At 38.8% G+C, this 22,713-nt stretch overlaps 1 protein-coding gene across 2 annotated transcripts in view; it reads right to left on the bottom strand.

Moving 5' to 3' along the window:
* Positions 1–13,607: 13,607 nt before the first annotated feature.
* Positions 13,608–22,713, bottom strand: part of LOC129267647 (proton-coupled folate transporter-like) — a 48,748-nt gene continuing 39,642 nt past the window's right edge. The window contains exons 2-5 of one of the 2 annotated variants that reach the window (XM_054905292.2): positions 19,847–20,101; positions 16,993–17,745; positions 16,041–16,175; positions 13,608–15,159 (exon numbers count right to left, since the gene is read on the bottom strand). In XM_054905292.2, the coding sequence (XP_054761267.2) occupies positions 14,951–15,159; positions 16,041–16,175; positions 16,993–17,745; positions 19,847–20,027 (1,278 nt within the window). In that variant the 5' untranslated portion in view covers positions 20,028–20,101 and the 3' untranslated portion in view covers positions 13,608–14,950. The remainder of the gene's footprint in view (positions 15,160–16,040; positions 16,176–16,992; positions 17,746–19,846; positions 20,102–22,713) is intronic. The other variant, XM_064104814.1, reaches the window with a different exon arrangement.

Raw genomic sequence — 22,713 nt, 5'->3', positions numbered from 1 at the left:
TTCTCTGATTTCGCAGCGGTCAATATCGTGCAATATTTTCTCTCTTCCTGGTTTTCCCATTGACTTTGTGTGTAAATTTAACAGCGGGCAATATTCGCGAAATCCGTTTGGAACCAGTTGGTGAAGAGACCGCAGTTAATTGTAGCGCAGCGCGGCTCTATATATACAGCGCATAGTGCGATGCATGCCATGCCCTGCACCTAGACAAATAACTACTGTTGTATGTGCATGCGCAATGCGTATGTGACTTGAGAAAACTGGGCGTTGTGGCGTGCGCCTGTAATCCAAGATGTGGGGAAGTTACAAATTGATGCAGAGGATCGAGGTTCGAGCCCTGGTCACGTCTTTCGGATGGTGACCCAGGTAACAAGCCAACGTTGGCTCCACGTTGGAAACTTGAAAGTCGTTGGACGTTGGGAAAACTTGATGGATTAACGTTGAATCGACGTTGGAAACTAGTTTGATGGAAAGATGATGGACAATCAACAATGACACGACGTTGGCAACGTTGGAAACTTGTTAGTCGGAGAGTTGTTGGACAGTCGACAATGTCACAACGTTGGAAACACGTTTGATTGGATAGTTGTTGAACAGCCAGCAAAGGCACAACGTTGGCAACGTTGGAAACTAGTTTGCTGGAAAGTTGTTGAACAACCGACAATGGCACAACGTTGACAAAGTTGGAAACTAGTTTGTTGGAGATTTGTTGGACGGTCGACAATGGCACAACGTTGGAGACTAGTAAGTTGGAGAGTTGTTGGACAGTCGACAATGTCACAACGTTGGAGACACGTTTGATTGGATAGTTGTTGACAGCCAGCAAAGACACAACGTTGGCAACGTTGGAAACTAGTTCGCTGGAAAGTTGTTGAACAATCAACAATGACACGACGTTGGCAACGTTGGAAACTTGTTAGTTGGAGAGTTGTTGGACAGTCGACAATGGCACAACGATGGAAATTAGTAGGTTGGAGATTAGTTGGATAGTCAACGATGACACAAGGTTGGCAACGTTGGAAACTAGTTCGATGGAAAGTTGTTGAACAACCAACTATGGCACAACGTTGTCAAAGCTAGAAACTAGTTCGATGGAGATTTGTTGGATAGTCGACGATGGCACAACGTTGGAAACTGGTAGATTGGAGATTAGTTAGATAGTATACAATGACACAACGTTGATAAAGCTGGAAACTAGTTAGATGGAAAGTTGTTGAACAACTGACACTGGCACAACGTTGGAAACTGGTAGATTGGAGATCAGTAGGATAGTCGACGATGACACAACGTTGGCAACGTTGGAAAGTTGTTGAACAACAGACAATGGCACAACATTGGAAACTAGTGTGTTGGAGATTTGTTGGACAGCCAACAACGTCACAACGTTGGAAACGCGTGTTTGATTGGATAGGTGTTGAACAGCCAACAAAGGCACAGCGTTGACTACGTCGGAAACTAGTTCGATGGAGAGTTGCTGAACAACCGACAAAGGAACAACGTTAATTGGAAACTATTTTCTTGGAGATTTGTTGGACAGTCGACGATGGCACAACGTTGACAAAGTTGGAAACTAGTTTGATGGAGAGTTGTTGAACAACGGACAATGGCACAACGTGGACAGCGTAATTGGAATAGTTTATTGGACAGTTAACATTGACACAATGTTGGAAACTATAGTTTGTTGGATATTTGTTTGACAGTCAACATAATATCCTGGCATAATATACACAGTGTTGAGAACGTTAGAAACTGGTTCATTGGAGAATTGATAATTGATAAAGTTGGCGGAGTACAGCAAGTCTGCATATGCCGACTTAACCCAAGACAAGACAAGACTACTGGCATAATTTCCAATGGGGCCAAGGGGGGGGGGGGGGGTCGATCAAGTAAGTTTGCTTGTCTATCCATGTCACCCTTGGTATCCCCCAGCAATAAGGGGAAAAGAAATCGAGAGAGAAGGAAAATAATGGGAAGGGAAAGAGGAACTAAAACTAAGTCTAAGGGGAAAACAAAAATAAAGATGGGGTAGAATAGAGAGGCTGCATGCACCTGGGGATGCAAATGTGTCGATTAATATAGAAAATAAAGAAGAAAAACAAGAAAAAAAATGTAGTTCAAGACCAGAATTTCCAGAAACGCCCTCGTCGATCCTTTGCAGCTGGCAAGGCCTTTCACAGTAAGTACGAGATATGTCATAGGCCTACCGTCACATAACTAGAAGAAATTGAAGAAGGAAATACAAGCATCAAATGTGCCTATTTAAAAATACCATACTATTCTGATGCGCAGAATTAGTCGCGACGTCGGACTCCTTCTGTCATGTCTGTGTAGTCTGCTTCCTTCAATTTTGAACTTGAAGAATCTGGCAGAATTTGGACTGGATAGTGGATATAGATAAGTAAATTCCAGAATATCTAGTGATCTGGAACAGTACTTATAAGCTGTATATTTAGGACCTACAATCTACAGTTGAATTTTCTTTGCACTTGCAGATAATCGGTAACTGCAACCATTGATCCCCTCCGAAAGATCCCGGAGTCAGCTTCTGTGTGCGTACAGTCCGACGCTAGTATATTCGTGTACTGTAAGTAGTAGTAAAGTAGTACTTAACACCAGTCACTGCACAGTATAACATACTAACTAACCTCGTAATTAGCTTGTGTGAGTGACTAATACTAACCTCGCAATACGTGTGAGTGGGAACGAGTATGCGATACCAATGGCAAGGCAACAGTCATTGGATGATTTTCAAAATTCAAGTACGTACAGTGTTGAAATCTGGTAGGTCCATGGTGTAACCCAGGCACCCAAGGGTTCATTACATGCCGCCGCGCACAGAAAAATCAAGCCATAGAAGTCGTGTGTTGTGGACCCAAGAAGTGAGATCCCAGCACGTGCGACCCACTAGTAAGAAATCCACTGCCAAACGCGGTTCGTGGTGCGAGGTTAGTATACTAATACTAACCTGGCAATACGTGTGAGTGTAATTAACCCAGGGAGCTCCGGCCCGCTGCGCGGGCCGGAGCCCAGGGGCTTACCGTGTAATTCACCATACCCACGGTAGTAGCGTGAAGTATGGTCTAAATAATTATCCGAATAAATAGTTAAAACAGAAATTATAAGCACTTACCACGATTATATGGACGAAGGTCTAACGAGTGGCAGCTTCCTGACATCGAGGCACAGACTGGAACCTAAAAAAACGAAAAGTTCTGTCGCGGTAGCTCTCCTCTTTCAGAATTCAAAACAAAATGGCCAATTGAGACCGAGACTAATAGCACTAGTGCATTAGTATACATCTCTATGATATAGACTTTGTCAAATTCGCGCATGCGCCCTACACCCTCGGTACCGGTCTCGAACGGCCATTTTGCTATGAATTCTGAAAGAAGGAGAGCTACCGCGACATAACTTTTTCGTTTTTTGAGGTTCCAGTCTGTGCCTCGATGTCAGGAAGCTGCCAATCGTTAGACCTTCATCCATATAATCGTGGTAAGTGCTTAATTTCTGTTTTAACTATTTATTCGGATAATTATTTAGACCATACTTCACGCTACTACCGTGGGTATGGTGAATTACACGGTAAGCCCCTGGGCTCCGGCCCGCTGAGCGGGCCGGAGCTCCCTGGGTTAGTGTTGGTGTTGTGACAACACCGTACTTGAATCAGGCTGGTGTTAAGATTGACCTCGGAAAATATGGTGTATTTCCGGCAGTTTGTGTTGAAGGCTGGTGTTGATTGTCATCTGCTGAACCCAACACTGCACTGTGGCTGCATGGTGTTGATGATCTACAAGCAATTTCTCCATTCAGCAACACCGACGTACCCCAGGGATTGGGAGAATCGTGATTTAAAGTTCAGTGTTGGTGTTGATGAACTGTAGCTATTACGAACAGGGGGCGAACACGACGAACCATCTCCGTAAAATTATCTTTTACATTTAAGATGAGAGCAAATCATTAGAGTTTTAATACATTTCAATGAAAAATAATATTACGCTTGGTGTTGGAGCTCAGTTCAGCAGCCCTTTCACGCTCTCAACACCGTACACCGTACTTGAAATCACCCAAATGACTTGCTACCTGGCATTCCTGCCTTATTTATTATACGCTGCCTTGAATTGACTTGGTCGGTCCTGCCTGGCCTAGCCTGGACCGAGTGTTTTCCAACTGCAGTCAAACCTGTAGTTGCTATGTGAGGCATGCTACACTTGACGCTGAAATATCATTTAATAGTTATGGCACGAGCGAGACTAGGCCATGGCCATGCATATTGAGATATCAGTTGACTTCTATCTTAATAAAAAAGAGGCACTCTTTAGTTACAGTAGGCAGTAGCTACGTTACTCTGAGTGAGGCCAAGTTACGCGACCTCCTTTTTTGATTTTGTAAATACTGAGAGACTGCAATTACACATGTGAGTTTTTGTGATGATTACTGACGTTGCAATTGGCATTGCATACCGAGTCATTAAACAATTGTAGACAGAAACAGAGATTGCAACTCGCAAGAAAATGTAATACATCTTAATTTTTATTACATATGCATATGTTTTTTTGGTATTAGTCTTGTTTGAGAAAAAGAGGATGTCAAAAAAGTTTGAATGCTACAAAGGCCTCAATAAATATCACACGTAATTATCTTGATTTCTCTTAATTATATGAAGAGACTTGTAACAGAAAGAATGAAAAGAAATGAATAGCTGTAATAATAGTTGTAATGTTTTTTGATAGAATCATGAACAGATTACAGATGATGATGGCACAGTGTTGAAAACTGTTTGATGGAGATGGCGCATCGTTGGATTTGTTTAGAATTAGACCAACAAAGAATCAACGTTACAACAACATTTAACCGATATTAGACAAACATTGAATCAACGTTTACGCCAACGTTGGACTAACATTGGACTAAAGTTGAATCAACTTTCCATCAACATTGGACCAACATTATACCAACGTTGGATCAACGTCACCCAACGTTGGACCAACATTGGACCAACGCTGCCATACCTGCCTCATCTGGACAATGATTATGCACTCATGAATATTCATTACATCAGTAAATGACCAAAATTTTAGGTAATATTGCTATAATAATTAGAGTATTTATGTTTATTCAATATTTCCACCATGAAAAGTTTCAGAAAAGTATGTGGCTCCATTACCATATCATATATAATCAAAACATATTATTCTAAGTGAAATATTCAAGGTTAAGTGTGGAAAATGATATTAACTGTATTCTGCCAAGTATAGCAAAGTTGCTCTATATATAGGAGTCAATGACAGGTTACAGTGGATAGGTGTAGGATGATAGGAATAGGATATAGGATTAGGATGTAGGATTTTAGGATAGGATAAGACATATGATGATAAAGATTTGAGTGTAGAGTTGTAATGGTGGACTTCACCTTGAAACCAATTAATGTTTTGTTAATTACTGCCATACGTTGGAATAACGTTGGAGCAATGTTGGAGCAACGTTGTGACAACGTTGTAACAATGTTGGAGCAATGTTGCCAGACAACGTTGGAGCATTGTTGCTGGACAGCGTTGAACCAACGTTGTAAACATAGTTGGACTGACGATGTATGCAAGTGCACGTCCATCGCTGCTTCAACGTTGCCCATCAACGTTGCAGCAACGCTGTTATTGATGACTCAGCCGACATTATACCAACGTTGGAGCATTGATGGTGGACAACGTTGAACTGACGTTGGAAATGTTGTTGGTCTGACGATGTATGGACGTGCACTTCTATCGATGATACAACGTTGCTTACCAACGTTGTAGCAATGTTGTATTTGACTATTTAGCCAACATTGGATCAACGTTGCCAGACAACGTTGAAACATTGTTGCTGGACAACGTTGAACTAACGTTGGAAATGTTGTTGGTCTGACGATGTATGCGCGTGCACTTCTATCGATGATGCAACGTTGGCCTGCCAACGTTGAGGCAACGTTGGGAAAAAAATTCCCAACGTTGATCCAACGTTGGTCCAACGCTGTATTGTTACCTGGGGACGTTAAAGGTCGGTCCCAGACGTAAATAATCATATTTGATTGATACACGTCTGACAAAACTCAAATACACACACACACACACACGCTACTTCTAAGAAGAGATTCGCTAGTTATGGTGCAGACGAATTTGAAAATATAGTGACAAACAAAGACGATGAAAATACAAAAAAGTATACGAAACAGGCCGTTGCTGTATTCCGTAAGTATCTGTTTGAAAAATCTCTTCCGGGCGATTTCGAGACACTGGATAAATAGACCCTTGGAAAGATTTTGGGGAAATTTTATGTGGAAGCAAGGAAAGCTAACGGAGATTATTACAAGACCGCAATGCTTAATGCAATACGCACCGGACTCTACAGGCACTTGAAAAGTGAGTACCACTAGTACCAGTACAAAGATCTGATTGATATTATCAAGGATTCGGAATTTGTTACAGCCAACGAAGCATTTAAAGCTGCATCTGTGGAACTAAAGAAGATTGGAAAGGGAGACGTGTAGCATCATGAAATCATAAATAATAATGATTTGAAGAAACTATACGAATCTGACTTTTTCGATCAGAGCTCACCATCTTAGCTTCAAGACAAAGTTTGGTTTGAACTCATGTTATTTATTTGTCGAAGAGGGAGATATTATCAAGGATTCGGAATTTGTTACAGCCAACGAAGCATTTAAAGCTGCATCTGTGGAACTAAAGAAGATTGGAAAGGGAGACGTGTAGCATCATGAAATCATAAATAATAATGATTTGAAGAAACTATACGAATCTGACTTTTTCGATCAGAGCTCACCATCTTAGCTTCAAGACAAAGTTTGGTTTGAACTCATGTTATTTATTTGTCGAAGAGGGAGAGAAAACTTGCGGGAAGTTAAGAAAGATCACTTTGTCATCGAAAGAGATGAAAATGGTCGCAAATAAGTAACAGGCAGTCGATGAGTTGACAAAAAAATCTAGAGAAGATTGCACTGCGTCTAGAGCTGGTGCCGGCCGGATGTACGCGACGGGAAATGAAAACTGTCTTGTTAGTTCGTTTGAAAAATATCTTTCAAAGTTGAACCCGGAATGCAAATTCTTGTTCCAAACTCCAAAGCCTTCTGTTCCTATAGTCCCGAACACACTCCATGGTTAAAAAATGCCCGGTTGGGAAAACACACTGGGAACGGCTATGGTCAGACTCTCCAAAAATGCTGGGCTGTCAAAAACATATAGGGGGAAGTGGGGTAATGACGAACACCTTTCTGATCAGAGCGATAGCAAGAATCAAAGTGAGCCTTATTCTAAAACTAGTACATAATTTGATAAAAACACACCATATATTGACTGTAACAACGTCTTTATTCAACATCAAGCATTCCTTTAGAATTTATAGTACAAAACGCAGATTTTCGGGATTACCCCGCACTTCCGGGCCACAGGGTAATCGCGAACGCCATTCGTGGAAACATAAACAAGTAAAGATATGTAATTTGGATTCTTTTCGATTATTCTTTAATCGGAAGAGACAAGTCAACAGATCCCTGCATGGGAAGTCAGACAACATTCTGTGTTACGGCTATTATATCGTGACAGCAGAACCTCACCTCTCCTATGAGATATTGAGATGTTCGGGATTACCCCGCGTTCGGGATTTATACCCCACTCTTCATTCTTCAATGAAGGAAACGTAAAAAAGCGAAAATCTGTCATATGAAGCATTTTTTCGATTATTCTTTAATCGGAAGAGACCAGTCAACAGATCCGTGCATAGGAATTCAGACAACATTCTGTGTTACGGCTATTATGCCGTGACAGCAGAACCTCACCTCTCCTATAGATATTACGGTGTTCGGGATTACCCCGCGTTCGGGATTACCCCACTCTCCCCTACCAATCACTGTCTTTGTGCTACGTGTATTTCCATTCTGGGCAGAGAGGGTTTTGAGAACAGAGACATTTGTCAGATTTCAGGCCATGCTAATGAATCCAGTCAATCTTAAATAAGAAGCAGCAAATGTCTGACGCTTTGTTGAGGGCCATTCGCATGGGACAAAAAATACATCAGAACCGAGGACAGGTCCGGGACCATATGGACCTAGTCATGCTATCGCTGGACCTAGTACAAGTTTTGCGCAACCCCGCCAAGAACCACAGGATATTGGTGAAGATTTGAACTTTGATCTCAATATTGATATGGATTGGTTCGATTCTCAAGTCAGTGAGGTATCCGCAGCTAACGAGGAAATATACACAACAAAAAAAGTAAGTCCCCCTATAACAAACATCCATAATTTCCGAACCACTGTGAGTTCTTAAATATATTTTTACATGAGCGTGTCGGTAATTGTATAAGCTACCCTCTTAGTGAATGAACGGAGGTATTTTATGTCATGCTCCAGCGAGCACCGGCAGAATGCAAGATTGTCACTTTTTAAAAGTCACAAGCAAAATATCATGACTTTAATTCCAGTTTATTGGAACGAATTCCACATTCTCATCATGAAAAATAGACAGAAGGCTTGTAAAAGGTACTTTCCAAAATACGATACAACTTTTTTTGCTAAATATCACGGTTGAATAAACACAGACAAAATTTGCTCTTATTGGAATTTTTACACATTTCAATGAAAATTATCGAATATGATGACAATTATTTTTGGGAAGAGTATCTTCAACAATATTCATCATTTCACGGCTCAATGAACATTTAATGAAAAAAAAAACGATTTTCAAATATCATTGGCAAGTAATGTTTCAATTTAGTAACTGAAATTATCTTTTCTCAAACTTTTTCGTTATGTTCATGACCAATTAACATGCTTCAATGATTCAAAGGCATTTAATTAACATTCACGCTTGAATGAACATGTGGAATGTGATTAGCTCTTTTTTACGTTATTGGAAAATATTAATGCAATTGCTAACTATGGGTATCTGTCACAAACCTTCTTGCATAGTTAATTTCAATGGATTTTTATGAAAATCCCGATATATAATGCTCCAGTGAGCACACAATATTCGAAAATTATGCAAATGAGAAGAAAGTTCAAGGCCTTGGCCCCACTCTGTGCCGTATCGAATGGTTATTTGAGTGTGCGGGCCCTTTGGATAGTGTCACTCTGAAGCCATGTGCGAAGTTTCATGAGAAAACTATTGGCAGAAGTAACAAAAACCGACTATGAAACAAACCCTTATTTCACTTTTGTTAAAATTTTGACTTCCTCTCTTATAGATATTGTGTACACGATGGGTGTATATGTTTGAGAATAAGTATCCCCCTATTCAATGTGGTGGAACTTTTTTAAAAGCTGTCTTTAGCAGTATCATTTGGCAGTAATGTTTATCAACGTATGGGCACAATTCTATGCGAAAATGAAATCGATTTGTTTGTTTATGGATGAGTGAGCACGCCTCAAACGGGGAAAAGGGGCATTTTCAATGTCACAGACAATTTTTTTGATGGGTTATAAAGTGAATAATGGGGGCAAATTCGGTTTCAAATGTAACTTAATTTGCGTTGTTTTTATCATCCATCATTTTTGTCACAAAACACTTTCCAAACTTTTTACACTGTCATGGTTGAGCGAGCACACTCGAAAACCTAGGAATAGATTATCTTTTTACTGCATAAATGTATTATTTTCCTAATAATTTCTCAGTATCAGTTGAATTTATGGACAAATCAGTGGTAAATCCTGAATTTGAAAGTAGGGAGGTGCCGAGAAATTGGGGGGGGGGAGCCACTAACACTTTTCAATTTTAACATGTTTTAACAAGTTACAGAGGATACTACCATAAACCCCCTATGAGATGATACGTCACAAAAAATGTGCTCACTCAAGCATAAACATACGTTATCAAAATTTTGTGTGGAGTGGCTCAATGATGGATAGTAAAACAACGTTAACATCATAAAATTCACTAATAAACAACCTTTGCCCAACTTTGTATTTACAAAATCTGAAAAACGACTCTTGTGACTTTCAAAAATTGTCATTTTGAATTCAATCTTTTATCACTCATGCATGGCCCAACCGATCAATCTCATTTCCCCACAGGAGTTGCTTAATGAGTGTAAAAAGTCACCTACGAAATATTATATCTCAAAATTATTCCGTTCAAAAGTTACAGCATTTTGATTTAGGGGGGACTTACTTTTTTGTTGTGTATAGTACAAAGTGACATAGATCTAGATCTAGTTCCAAATATGAAGCAAGACTTGGAGACTCGACGGAAGATGGACAGTACACGCGTAGGTCACAGATCTAACATCTGTGCCCCGTTGTACAAAGAGTTACGATTGATCCGATCAATCGTAACTATGGCAAGCCAGCAAAGTCAACACACGAAATGCATGTTTGTTAAAAACAAATTCTAGATATGAATGCATATCCATAAATTCATTGATTTCTTGACAATTTGGGGTGTTCTCCTTTGATTACAAAGGACATTTTGCAAATTTCCTGTAGAAAAAATTATGACACTGATGGATTTCCATAGAGTTACGATTGATCGGATCAACCGTAACTCTTTGTACAACAGGGCCCTGGTCTACATCTACCCGTACAACAACTACAACCCGCAAAACATGTCAGACAATGACAAGTCCGTTTGTATTCAATAACTGCAACGTGACTATCAATTACTTCAACCCGAAGTAAATCTAAGCAGGGTAAAAACTTTGTATATAGACCTATATACGTTCGGATAAATGTAAATAGACCTACGTTAACCTCTTTGGAGTTATTTTGTTACATCGTTCCTGGAATTCGGAGTTTTATTTGCTGTGTTCATAATTGTTTGCATCTTTTTTTAACTCACATTAACGTAGCCGTAGGATCCTGCATTACAAGTAGGCCTATCATGGATGATTTTTCAGGGGAGCCTATAAAAGAGGTATTAGTCAAATGTGTGGTGAAAATTCTGAATATAGCGGGTGTAAATATTTTTACATTATGAAGTTTTGAATGAATTTACTATCTAGGTAATAATAATAATATTAACTGACATAGAATAAGATACAAACCTATATTTCCCTCTCTGAATCCAATATTGCCCGTGCTTTCGGACTTGGGCATTATAGGTTTGTATCTCATTCTATGCCAGTCAATATTATATAATCATCATCTATATAGACCGTCTTAGCGATTTTGGTCTTCATCAATTGCCTGTGCAGTATCAGAGCGTATCTCTAAAAGGACCGAAATCCGAGGAATATCCCATAGGCTCCTGTACAAAATTTGTCATTGAATATGAGACTGTATTCAACAGTTTAATGCGCATGCGTGAATGCGTGAAATATGCAACGCGTACAACAATGCAATGCGCAACAAAGAGCACCATGACACTCACTGACGTCATAATGTACTACACGCAAGTCGCGGGTCAACAACAAAATTGATCTTAATGAAGTGATGATGCCATAATGTGATAAGTGATGACTTGTTCACTAAAAAAATTCCCTTTTTTTGTGGGGGGGGGGGGATGGGATAGATGATAATAGTTTTATTGGATGGCAATATTTCATGGAATACCAGAAATAGTCCACTCTTTCGGGCCAATATTCCATTCATCTGCGATTCGTGGAATATTTGCCGAAAGTCTTGGAATATTTCTTATATTCCATTCTGAGCCATCCAATATAATACAAATGCCAAAGGGAAAATATCTTATGAAAGGTATGAACCGGGGGGGGGGGGCACTTCTATTGACGAGTGGATACCATGATGCGCGACCATGGGGTCTCCAAAAGCACCTAAACACATATTTTCCATATTCTGAAAATGCACCTGTTATATATAGGTAGAATTGTAAAAGCAATTACATTCATTTATTCAGTTATTTCCTCTTTAAGGATATTCATAGCATATAATGATTAAGAATGTTCCAGAATGTCTCAGTAAAGCTTTGTTAGGCATGTCTATTCAATGAGAAAGAGTAATTTTTGTTATTTCTGGACTTTAGACAATAGAGCCTGCCTAGTGGAAATGGACAATAGGATTAGTTATATTGTTTACATTGTTAATTTCACTGAGGCCATTCAAGAGTCTTCTAGAAGAAGACTATTCTAGAAAGAAGGATGTTCTTTTTAAAGACAATACTAGAAGCTTCCATAATAGTGAATATTTATGTATATAAGCTGGCAGTTTCTTCAGGACATCATCACATCAGATCAGAACTCAGAGTTTCACACCAGACTTTATGTCAGAGCATAGTTTATTTCCAACTGGAATACAACATTTATCTTTTGTGGAATTAGTTGCACGCCATCAATGAACTGTTTGCAGTTACTTTGAGAGAGGAATTCTCAGTTCTCATCGAGATGATCAAGCTGTTTTAATGAACGCTTTTCAAGCCATGGATTACAGAAATTGACTGTTAATCATCATCAACATCACCTTCACGGACATTTCAACTCGTAACAGTGACTCTTGTTATTCATCGTGCTTCAACATCAGTTTCATCATCGCCATCATTGTGAACTTTAAAGAAACTTCGCAAACCAACTTGGATTTTATCTGGATTAAACACAGGACTATTATAACTTTGGATTGCACATCTGACACTTCAAGAGATGTAAGATCATTATCATTTTTCATTTGTTTAGTGTACGGTTGATTATTTCCTGTAATAAAAATAAGGAAATCAAGTTTAAAACTAAATTTTCATTGTTATTTGTTGCAGTATCGTAACAAATAATTTTGGGGGCTTGTCCGGGAAACGAAAGCCAATTTGAAATCAAAACCAGTTTTTTCGGAAAACGAAAGCCAATTCGAAACAAAAGCCAATTTGAATTGAAAACATTTTTTGAAAGTTCTAGAATATTCTGTGTTATTACTTGCTTGTATTTCTGTATATTCCACTATGGCTACATTTGATGTTGAAGAATTTCTTGAAATGACATATGATCATTTGAAGTCACTGAAAAAGGATGATTTGATAGCAGTTTGTGATCACTTGGTTGTATCTCTAGCAGTGGCGTACCTAGGATTTTTCACAGGGGGGGCAAAATCGGCCGACAAAAAATGTGACAAGCAAAAAAAAAAAAAAAAGGTCTTCACTTCAAGCTCGTCAGGGGGGGGGCAATAAAGGTCTTCAAGCTCGTCAGGGGGGGGGCAAAAAAGGTTTTTTAAGCTCGTCAGGGGGGGGGCAGGTATATGTCTTTTGTATGGGTTGTGGCTCGTCAGGGGGGGCAGAGTGCCCCCCTGCCCCCCCCCCGTAGGTACGCTAGTGATCTCTAGCCCCATGTTTAAAGAAGGCAGAGATAATTGACTTGTTAATTGTTAATTAGCTAGTCACATGAAGCTTATAGAGGAGTCTGAAACTTCTTTCACTGTTTCAGATGATGCTCAGATTCGACTCGCAAAATTTGAAATGGAAATGAAAATGAAAGAAAACATTGAAAAAATGAACCTTGAAAAGGAAAGAATCAAGGAAAACATTGAAATGCAGAAAATGAGATTGGAGTATTAGTTAAAATTGAAAGAAATAGAGTTAGCTCTTGCAAATACTAACTCTGCTAAAGATAAATATCCCCAAGTCTTTGATGTGGCGAAGAACATTCGCCTTGTGCCAAAATTTGATGAAGAGGGAGTTGATACATATTTTGTGTCATTTGAAAAGGTGGCCAAGAGATTGAATTGGCCTGAGGAATACTGGACTCTTCTCCTCCAAATTGTTTTTGTTGGAAAGGATGCAAAAGACTATTCTTCGCTCTCTGAAATGCAATCATGTGACTATGCTACAGTAAAAGAAACAATCATCAATGCATATTTGAGTCGGTAGCAGAAGCGTACAGACATAAATTTAGGAACATGCAAAGACAATCAGGCCTGACGTACATTGAATTTGCTAGGGAACAAGAGATGATGTTCGATAAGTGGTACAGATCACTGGAAGTTGACAAAGATTTTGTTCACCTTAGGGAAGTTGTCCTCCTAGAAGAATTCAAAAAGAGTCTTCCTTTTGGCATTAAATCTCACTTAGATGACCATAGAGTTACTGAAGTCAGTAAAGCAGCCATAATAGCTGATGAATTTGAGGTCACACATAGAGGTTGTGGGGATAGGCCTCCTTTCAAGAATTATTGGAAAAAGCAAGGTAAAGGGTAATTTGAATCCCACAATAAACCTGATGAAGGACAAAGACATAGCTCACAAGAATCAGGCAAGTGGGGGCACAGAATCAAGCAAAAGGTCTGAGAGTCGTAGTTCCAAATTTGTACTCATTGTCATAAATCGGGACATTTGAAAGAATCATGTTTGAAATTGGTTGGAATGCCAACCAAAACTAAGAAAGACATGGGTTTTGTCAAGCAAACAAGTGTTCCCTCGATGGAGTTCGTCCCATCAGAGCCTATTCAAGAAGTTGAGAGTGTACATTCTGGTATTTGCTGATAAAGTCAAGCAGGTTGATGAAAGCTTTAGAAGTTTTTTGTATGATGGTGAAGTATCCCCTTGTTCGACTGGTGCTGCTTGTAGGTCAGTGGTGATCCTTAGGGATACAGGGGCTGCACAGTCCCTGATGGTCCCAGAGGATTTGGCTCTTCCTCCGGAGAGTTCAGAGAATGCCAAAGTCTTAATTCAAGGTATTGGTCAAAATTCCATGTCGGTTCCTCTGCATAAGGACGACTTAAGGTGTGACCTAGTTAGTGGTCCTGTGAAAGTTGGTGTCGTTCCAGAATTACCAGTGGAAGGTGTTGATTTCTTGTTAGGAAACGACTTGGCTGGAGATAGGGTTGTTGCATAGGATTGTGCACAGGAGATAGGATTGCGCATATCACTGTTTTGTGAAAAATATTGCGAAACTTTAAAATGTCATAACTTTATTATTTTACATCCGATTTTGATGAAATTTTCGGCGTTATGCTAGTTTGATTTTTCTCTTTTTATTCAAAATCAACAGTTTTCTGGGGTGGACTTGACCTTTAAAATGAAAGAAATAGCACTCAATCACCCCAATGTAGAAAAAAGATCGCCCCTAAAATATAAATCATTTCCAACCCTGGTGACAAAATAACCTAGATTCAAGTACTCCATGCCCTCCATGCCTATGAAGTTGATCAAGAACTCCTTACCTTGCTCATCTTTGGAGACCAACTTGGAGAGGAAGAAATCTGCGAGTGAATCAGGAATCGTCCTCAGCGAACCAGCAGCTACAGCTGTGAGTAAAGAATAACATCCAAGCTTTATAGAGAGGCGCTGTGGCTCAGTGGATAACTCTCCGGACTTTGAACCACAAGGTCCGGGGTTCAAATCCCACCACAGCACTCACATCCTTTGGCAAAGCATTTATCTACATTTGCCTCTCTCCAACAAGGTGTACACGGTAGGAAGGAATTCCTTGAATGCTCAAGCACCCGATCAGAGTAGCCGTGCTACAGCCGGGGTAATGGTACGCAACGCTCAAATTGTTTAATGTAGAGGTACACATTATTCCTGGGGTCACACTTGTATTTCTACCGATTTATCCTCATCATTCCCTACGCGTCAGATTCAACATTCAGTTTCAATATTGTTGAAGTTGTTAATTCTCACTCAAGGCCACAGGCGATGGTCTTGTGAGGATTTGGTCCATCCAGGGGCAGAACATATGTATTATTCAAAAACACACAAATTTAGCTTAGCTTTCCAGGGATTTGATCCCCCAAATTTAAAAAACAGGACCTTCTGCCTTCTTGTGCTCGGAATTTAAATTGAAAAAGGGTAATGATAATATATCATGCTAGTTTTGGCAGGAGTTTCTGATTTAAATTCATACATCAATAATAAATTAACATTTTCATGTAATAACACTGATATAAATGAATATAATTTGAATTTGAAGAGATAAATATTACTGACAAAGTAATAATTTATACATGTATATTAGTACACATAAAACATGTAAAAGTTGGTTTAGAATACAGTACAGGGGGCAGCTACATGTATTATAAGCATAAAACTGCTTGAAGCAATAACAGCCAGGACCGAGGAGAGGGCCCAACGGAAAAGTAGTTCCCTATAAACGGAACAGGCTTCCCTGACAATATAATAAACTTACCCGCATAAACTAGAATATTGGAGGTGTTTGCGATGGCTGAAACAATAAGTATAGCAATACCAGAAAGAAAGCCGACCTGCATTATGATGTAGCCAGACATACAGAATAGTAACGGCTTGATCACCACCATGGCAACTGCGATAAACAAAGGAAAAAGGGCATGTTATTACTGGACTATCACAACAACAATGCAAAGGACCATCTTACAAAGAGTTGCAATATGGTCAAATACAACTCAAATTGCGATTGATCTGAATTTCTTATCTCTTAAGTACACAATCGGAATCTAATTTCAACTTTATCTATCGCAACTCTTTGTGACACGGACCCCAAAAGCTTCAAGGCCACTCCACAACTTGACGACACGATTATGGAAAAAGTGGTTTGCATTATTCCATTTAAGGTATTAATAAAATAACAATCAGAACACAAATCCATGCCATACAAGCCACAAGTTTGGATTCATAGCAACACTGAGTAAAAATCTTACTTATCATTTTCTCTAAATGTTTTTATGACTATGATCAGCTTTTATTACTACTACTTTTATTACTAAAGGGAGGAAGACTGATGCCATAAAAGTTTACTCAACTGTCCATATGAAGATTCAGAACTATAGAAAGTAGTATTTGTTTTAATCTTAGTAAACATCAAATGTGTTAAATGTTTTAATCCAAAATTTGGCCATCGACCAATGGTAAGGTGTGATGATAATGATGATGGTGATGATGAGGTTGATGATGATGATGGTGTTGTTGGTGATGATGATGGTGGTTATGTGGTGTTGCTTGTTGTGGTAGTGGTGATCATGATGAATTGATGATGGTGGCGGTGGTGGCAGTGGTGGGGATGATGATGGTAATGGTGTGATGATGATCATGATGATCATGATGATCACGATGATTAAAAAGAATTGGGGAAAGAAAATATAAATTTCAATCGAAAGACTTACCAAAAGCAGGACATGTATTCACAATAACATTGTAGATCCCAACCATAGTGGGTGACCAACAAAACGGTTGACCAATCCCATAGATGGTTATAACAGCATAGATAGCCTCGTTGATTAGAAAGAAAACCATTTTCATGAAAACTAGAAGCAACAATCTTGACTGTCTCTTGTCCTCTGATACCGATACAAGACGGACAAAACTTTTTAGGAGGGCCTTTACTGTAGAAACTACCTTAAACTTTGTGTTTTTTTCAACAGTTTCAAGTAAAATGCCCGGGATTGAGACGTTAAGGACGTAAAGGAAGGCGAATACCCACGCACATCCAAACGAGAGGTTGTAGTTCTTCGTATACTGCAAGATGAGCTCAACAAGTATTTGACTCCCACCAAATCCGATGTAAATCATGAATGAGAGGATTGTGTATTTGGTGACCCGCGACTTTCCGGTGCTAATGTCTGCGATATATGCGAACGACACATTTATGCAGACGATAGAGTCGCCGCCAAGTCCAAAGATGCATTCTGCCGCCACGGCGACGATGAGCGGGAGGTGCAGCCAGGCGACGAGCATGAAGATGGTCGAGGCGAGAAGATGGCAAAAGGCATTGATGATCAGGATGGGTTTCCGGCCGACGATGTCAGATGCAGCGATCAGGATCGTTCCAGTGAAGATAGGGAAGAAGACTGATGCCCAGCACATGTACATGACCCATAATGAAGTCTCAGACTCTATCTCTTTACCTGTAGCATCAGCTGTAAAAAAAAAATAATAAAAACATGCAGAGAAAAATAGGCATTTACCACTTGCACACATCTTTGGTGACTTTTTAACCATATTGAAGTAGTGTATAATCAATTTGTATCCACTTGGTATACTAGCAGGAGGTCTAATTAATTCTTTTGATTTACATCTCATTTAGTCTAAGACCAGGGCCCCGTCTTACAAAGAGCTACGATTGATCCAATCTATGGGAATCCATCTGTGTCATAATTTTATCTACAGGAAATTTGCAAAATGTCCTTTGTAAACAAATGAGAACACAACAAATTGTCAAGAAATCAAAGAATTTATGGATGACATTCATATGTAGAATTTCTTTTTAGCAAACATGTATTTTATATGTTGACTTGCAAACATGTATTTTATATGTTGACTTTCCATAGTTGCGATTGATCAGATCAATCACAACTGTTTGTATGACTGGGGCACCGTCTTACAAAGAGTAACTCTATGGAAATCCATCAATACCATAACTTTTTCTTCACGAAATTCTGCACAATGTCCTAATAGTAAACAAAAGAATCACACTGATTTTTTTTTTAATGATGAGTGTATGCATATACATATTATCTTACAAATATTTTAAACAAACAATACGTTTTAGATGTTGATGTTGCTGGCCGTTCATATTTGTGATCGATAGCATCAATCGCAACTCTAATTTGTAAGATGGGGTCCAGTGCAAGTAATGAATGTGCATTTTTGATTGGTTGAAAATCAATTTGAATTTGATTTTTGGAGTTGTGTTTGATTATAACAAGTTATGCAACCAGCGCAATATTTTTAAGAAGCTGTGTATAAATGTGTGCAATTATATGTGTTCTAGATTTTTTTAGCAGGCCGGGGCCCTGTCTTACAAAGAGTTACGATTTATCCTATCAATCGTAACTCTATGGATATCCATCAGTGTCGTTATTTCTACAGGATATTTGCACAATGTCCTTCTTAATCAAAGAGAAGCACCGTGAATTTTCAAGAAAACAATGAATGTATGAATATGCATCATAGTTAGAAAATATTTTGAACAAACATGCATAATAGATGTTGACGTTGCTGGCCGTCTATAGTTGTGATTGATCTGATCAATCACAAGTCTTTGTAAGCCGTGCCCCAGCAGAGTACAGTACCCAAAGTAAGCCCCCCCCCCCTTAAATCAAAATTGCACAACTTTCTGTAAATTGCTGCCTTGGCCTACACATGAGCAAGGTAATTCCTGTCCATGCCTTTCTGTGTTAGTGATCATCAGAATTATCGTTTTAGCTAAAATTTTGTGATTCCACAAAGAAAGGTTTACATTATGAACCAGATGTAGATCAATGATAATATTGTGAACAATAACCTTTATTTAAAAGACTTTGTCATGAAATAACCATTTGCTGCAACTACTTTCTTTTACCTTTATTTGGTAATTTAAGACAAAATGGGAAATGGGCTAAATGGCAAATAGACCAAATAGATCATGTGGGTCATGCAGTCGGAAGTAGAAAAAGTGACTGTAGACCATATAGCACTTTACTTATTTATTTTAGAATTATATACTAGTAAGTCTTGGCCAACCTTTAACATCACCATCCAAAAGACATGAAAGGGCCAACGAGCGGCATACATGTAAGTGTTATGGCGGGTTATGAGCCTGTAATCTCCAATAAGACTTTCATAATTGTAGCGATAAACAGTGTTGCCACTCAAGCAAAAAATGTGCAATCTCGGTTAAACTTCCAAGCAGTCTGGAAAATGTGGTGTCAAAGAAACTCGTATTTCTGGTCTTTTATTCAACTTTAAAAGTACACATTTTGGCAGTATGAAGAATAAAATTTCACTTCCAGATGAGCTAATTTTCACATTCTAACTTTTTTAAAGGCCAAATTATTGCTTCGGTTATTTACAGAGAACTTCCCTGGTTTTGATGTGGATGGTCACATTTCATACATGTACCTAGACCAAAAGCTTCAGTCTCTGTACATTAGATGTTCTGCTGAACTACGTTGGCTCCACTCATAGGGATTATGGTAAAATGTCCGAAATTGTTTAAGAAATCTCCAGAAACGACGGTTATTCCTGTCTAACATGTACCTGACTTATTCGCTAAGGAGCAGTTCCCTGTCTCAGGTAGCGTGTAGTTATAATCAGCAGCCAGACGAGCCTCAACATACTGGGTGCGAATGTTGAACAGCACACCATGGACGGCTAGACTCAGAAACACAACAGGTTCCACAGAGATGACCCTTGACTTCGCTATAGGCTCCTCGTCCATCTCGTATTCCGAAGACGTGATCAACCTAGAGGACTGTTCGGGATTGGTCTCCAGGATGGATCTTACATAGACTGCTGCAAGAAAAAGAAAGGAGACTCAAATTATGCCTTTTGTTATGACAGACATGCCAAGTCTTGCGCTTTTGGTGTGATACTCCCACCGTTGGAACTACTGCTAATCCCAAAAAGTCTTTATCACACCTGTACACAGCTTACCTCCATACAATGCCTATGATCTCTTGTCGAGCCATGGACAATCTTACACATAGCTGGTCTTTGAACTTGGCATAGATCTCTGTCACGAGTATACATAAAGTTGAGATGGGGAATCCAGCTGGGGCTCGTTTCTAGCTCAACACCGTCGTAAGTCTAACTTCTTGACTAAATCGGAGATAGTGATCTACTTGACCGCTAACTCTTTCACGAAGCCCTCTTTGCCAAGATCTGGGACAACAACCTGACTAAATATTTATGACACATCCGAACCTGTCATAACTTCTTTCGCAATGACGTACCTGGTAGTGGCATCACGTGGGTACTTTATGACATGCAAAAGTGCCTCCAAATTTGACAATTATAATCTTACGTAATCAATCATATAGGTTGAAATTACATTGCAAAACAGGTGTGATAGAACATTCAATAATAATTGTAATGCATGGATGATGGATGCGATCCTCGAGATGGTTGCCTAAAAAGCTTACCATTAGAATACAACGCAACTCTAAAGAGGGTGTTGCAATGCCTATGTTTCATTCTACCGTAACTGTAGATTTAGTAGACCGGCCAAACGTCAAAAAGGGCTCTAGATGGTTAAACTTCGTAATTCCGAAGGTTCTTTATTCCGAAGGTTCGTAATTCCGAAACACGTAAATTGCCTATACCTCGATGTTCGTTAATCCGAAAACGTAAAAGGGTTCGTTAATCCGAACATTTGTGGCGTTATTCCGAAGGTTCGATAATCTGAAAACGAAATAAGGTTCGATGTTCCGAAGGTTCGTTAATCCGAAAACGAAATAAGGTTCGTTGTTCCGAAGGTTCGTTAGTCCGAAAACGAAATAAGGTTAGTTAATCATTTAGTTTTCGGACTAACGAACCTTCGGAATTACGAACCTCATTTCTTTTTCGGATTAAAGAACCTTCGGGATAACGAACCTCATTTTGTTTTCGGACTAACGAACCTTCGGAATTACGAACCTTCGGAAATACGAACCTTCGGAATAACGACCTTCGGAATATCCGAACCTTCGGAATAACGAAGCTTCGGAATTACGAATGTATGCGCTCTAGATAAGGATTTGACGGCAAAATTTGTTAATGCTTGGCATCCCAACTAAAAGTCTTGCTAAAATACCCAGGAATGGCGCACGGTCGGATGCCAAGCGCACTTTTGCGTGAAAGTGTCATTTAAGCGTGAAATATGAAAGGATATACAAAATCACGCATTTTCGGAATAGGTTAAAATTTTTAATAACCTTTGATATGCGATCCTTTTCATTTGGATTTTTAAATCATAAAAGTCTGATATACAGTGCGTCCCACAAAAAACGAAACCGAGATTTATCGATGATTTATCATAACTTAATCACAAATACAATAGACAAATGACCTACCATTTTAAAGCTTAGAATCTCCTCTTTCATCTAGTATTACTTAGATAATTCCTCATTCACGCATGAGTGAGCAAAAACAATTTGAAGAAAGGATACCAAAAACTAATTTGGCGGGCCGTATCTGGGTTTTAAAAAGAAAACCACATGACTAAAAAGTTCAATATCTGCTCTTTAATTTGATACCTCAATTACAGAAAATGGTCAAGAAATAACAAAGTTCTGGTTATTTGAAATAAGGCTTGAATTTCAATAATTTCATAAAATGAAGAGGTTTTACAGGCTAGCGTTCAAACTCTCTCGACATTCCGTTTTGTTGACGATCAGCCATGCATTAAGTCTTTTGTTACCGTGCGATAGCTTCATCTGTGGGAAGCCAGTGAAAACACGTTTATTTAATGAAATTATGGAAATACAAGCATTGTTTCGAGGGATCATAACTTTTTTACTTCTTGACCATTTTCTGTGATAAAGGTATCAAATAAAAGAGCAGATATTGAACTTTTCAGTCATGTGATTTTCTCTTTGAAATTCAGATACCCCCCGCCAAATGAGTTTTTGGTATCCTTTCTTCAAATTGTTTTTGCTCACTCATGCGTGAATGAGGAATTATCTAAGTAATATCAGATGAAAGAGGAGATTCTAAGCTTTACATTGGTAGGTCATTTGTCTATTTTATTTATGATTAAGTTATGATAAATCATCGCTAAATCTCGGTTTCGTTTTTTCTGGGACGCACTGTATATACATTTCAAATTTGAATATAACACACAACTATATGGCACAGTGAAACATAAAACCGCGATTTCCTCAAAATAAAAGTTTGTGAATACTACCATAAGTTTGAAGTTATATTTTACACGTTAAATTCTTCAATTGAAATGTGTTTACCCATTGAATAGTAAATGTCCTAATGTCAAAAATATCAAAAGAAATTTCAAGTAAGATGGTAGCTATCTCATTTAATGTTATCCGAAAGGGGTTAATGTAAATTTTACCAGGTGCGCATTTTGAATAAAAAAATGAACATACCGTATATTACCGTATACATAATTACATGCATAATTCACATACTAA

Source organism: Lytechinus pictus, chromosome 9, assembly GCF_037042905.1.
Source record: "Lytechinus pictus isolate F3 Inbred chromosome 9, Lp3.0, whole genome shotgun sequence".
Taxonomy (NCBI): Eukaryota; Metazoa; Echinodermata; class Echinoidea; order Temnopleuroida; family Toxopneustidae; genus Lytechinus; species Lytechinus pictus.
The sequence above is the reverse complement of the archived record's forward strand: the minus strand, read 5'-3'. Positions and strand labels throughout refer to the sequence as shown.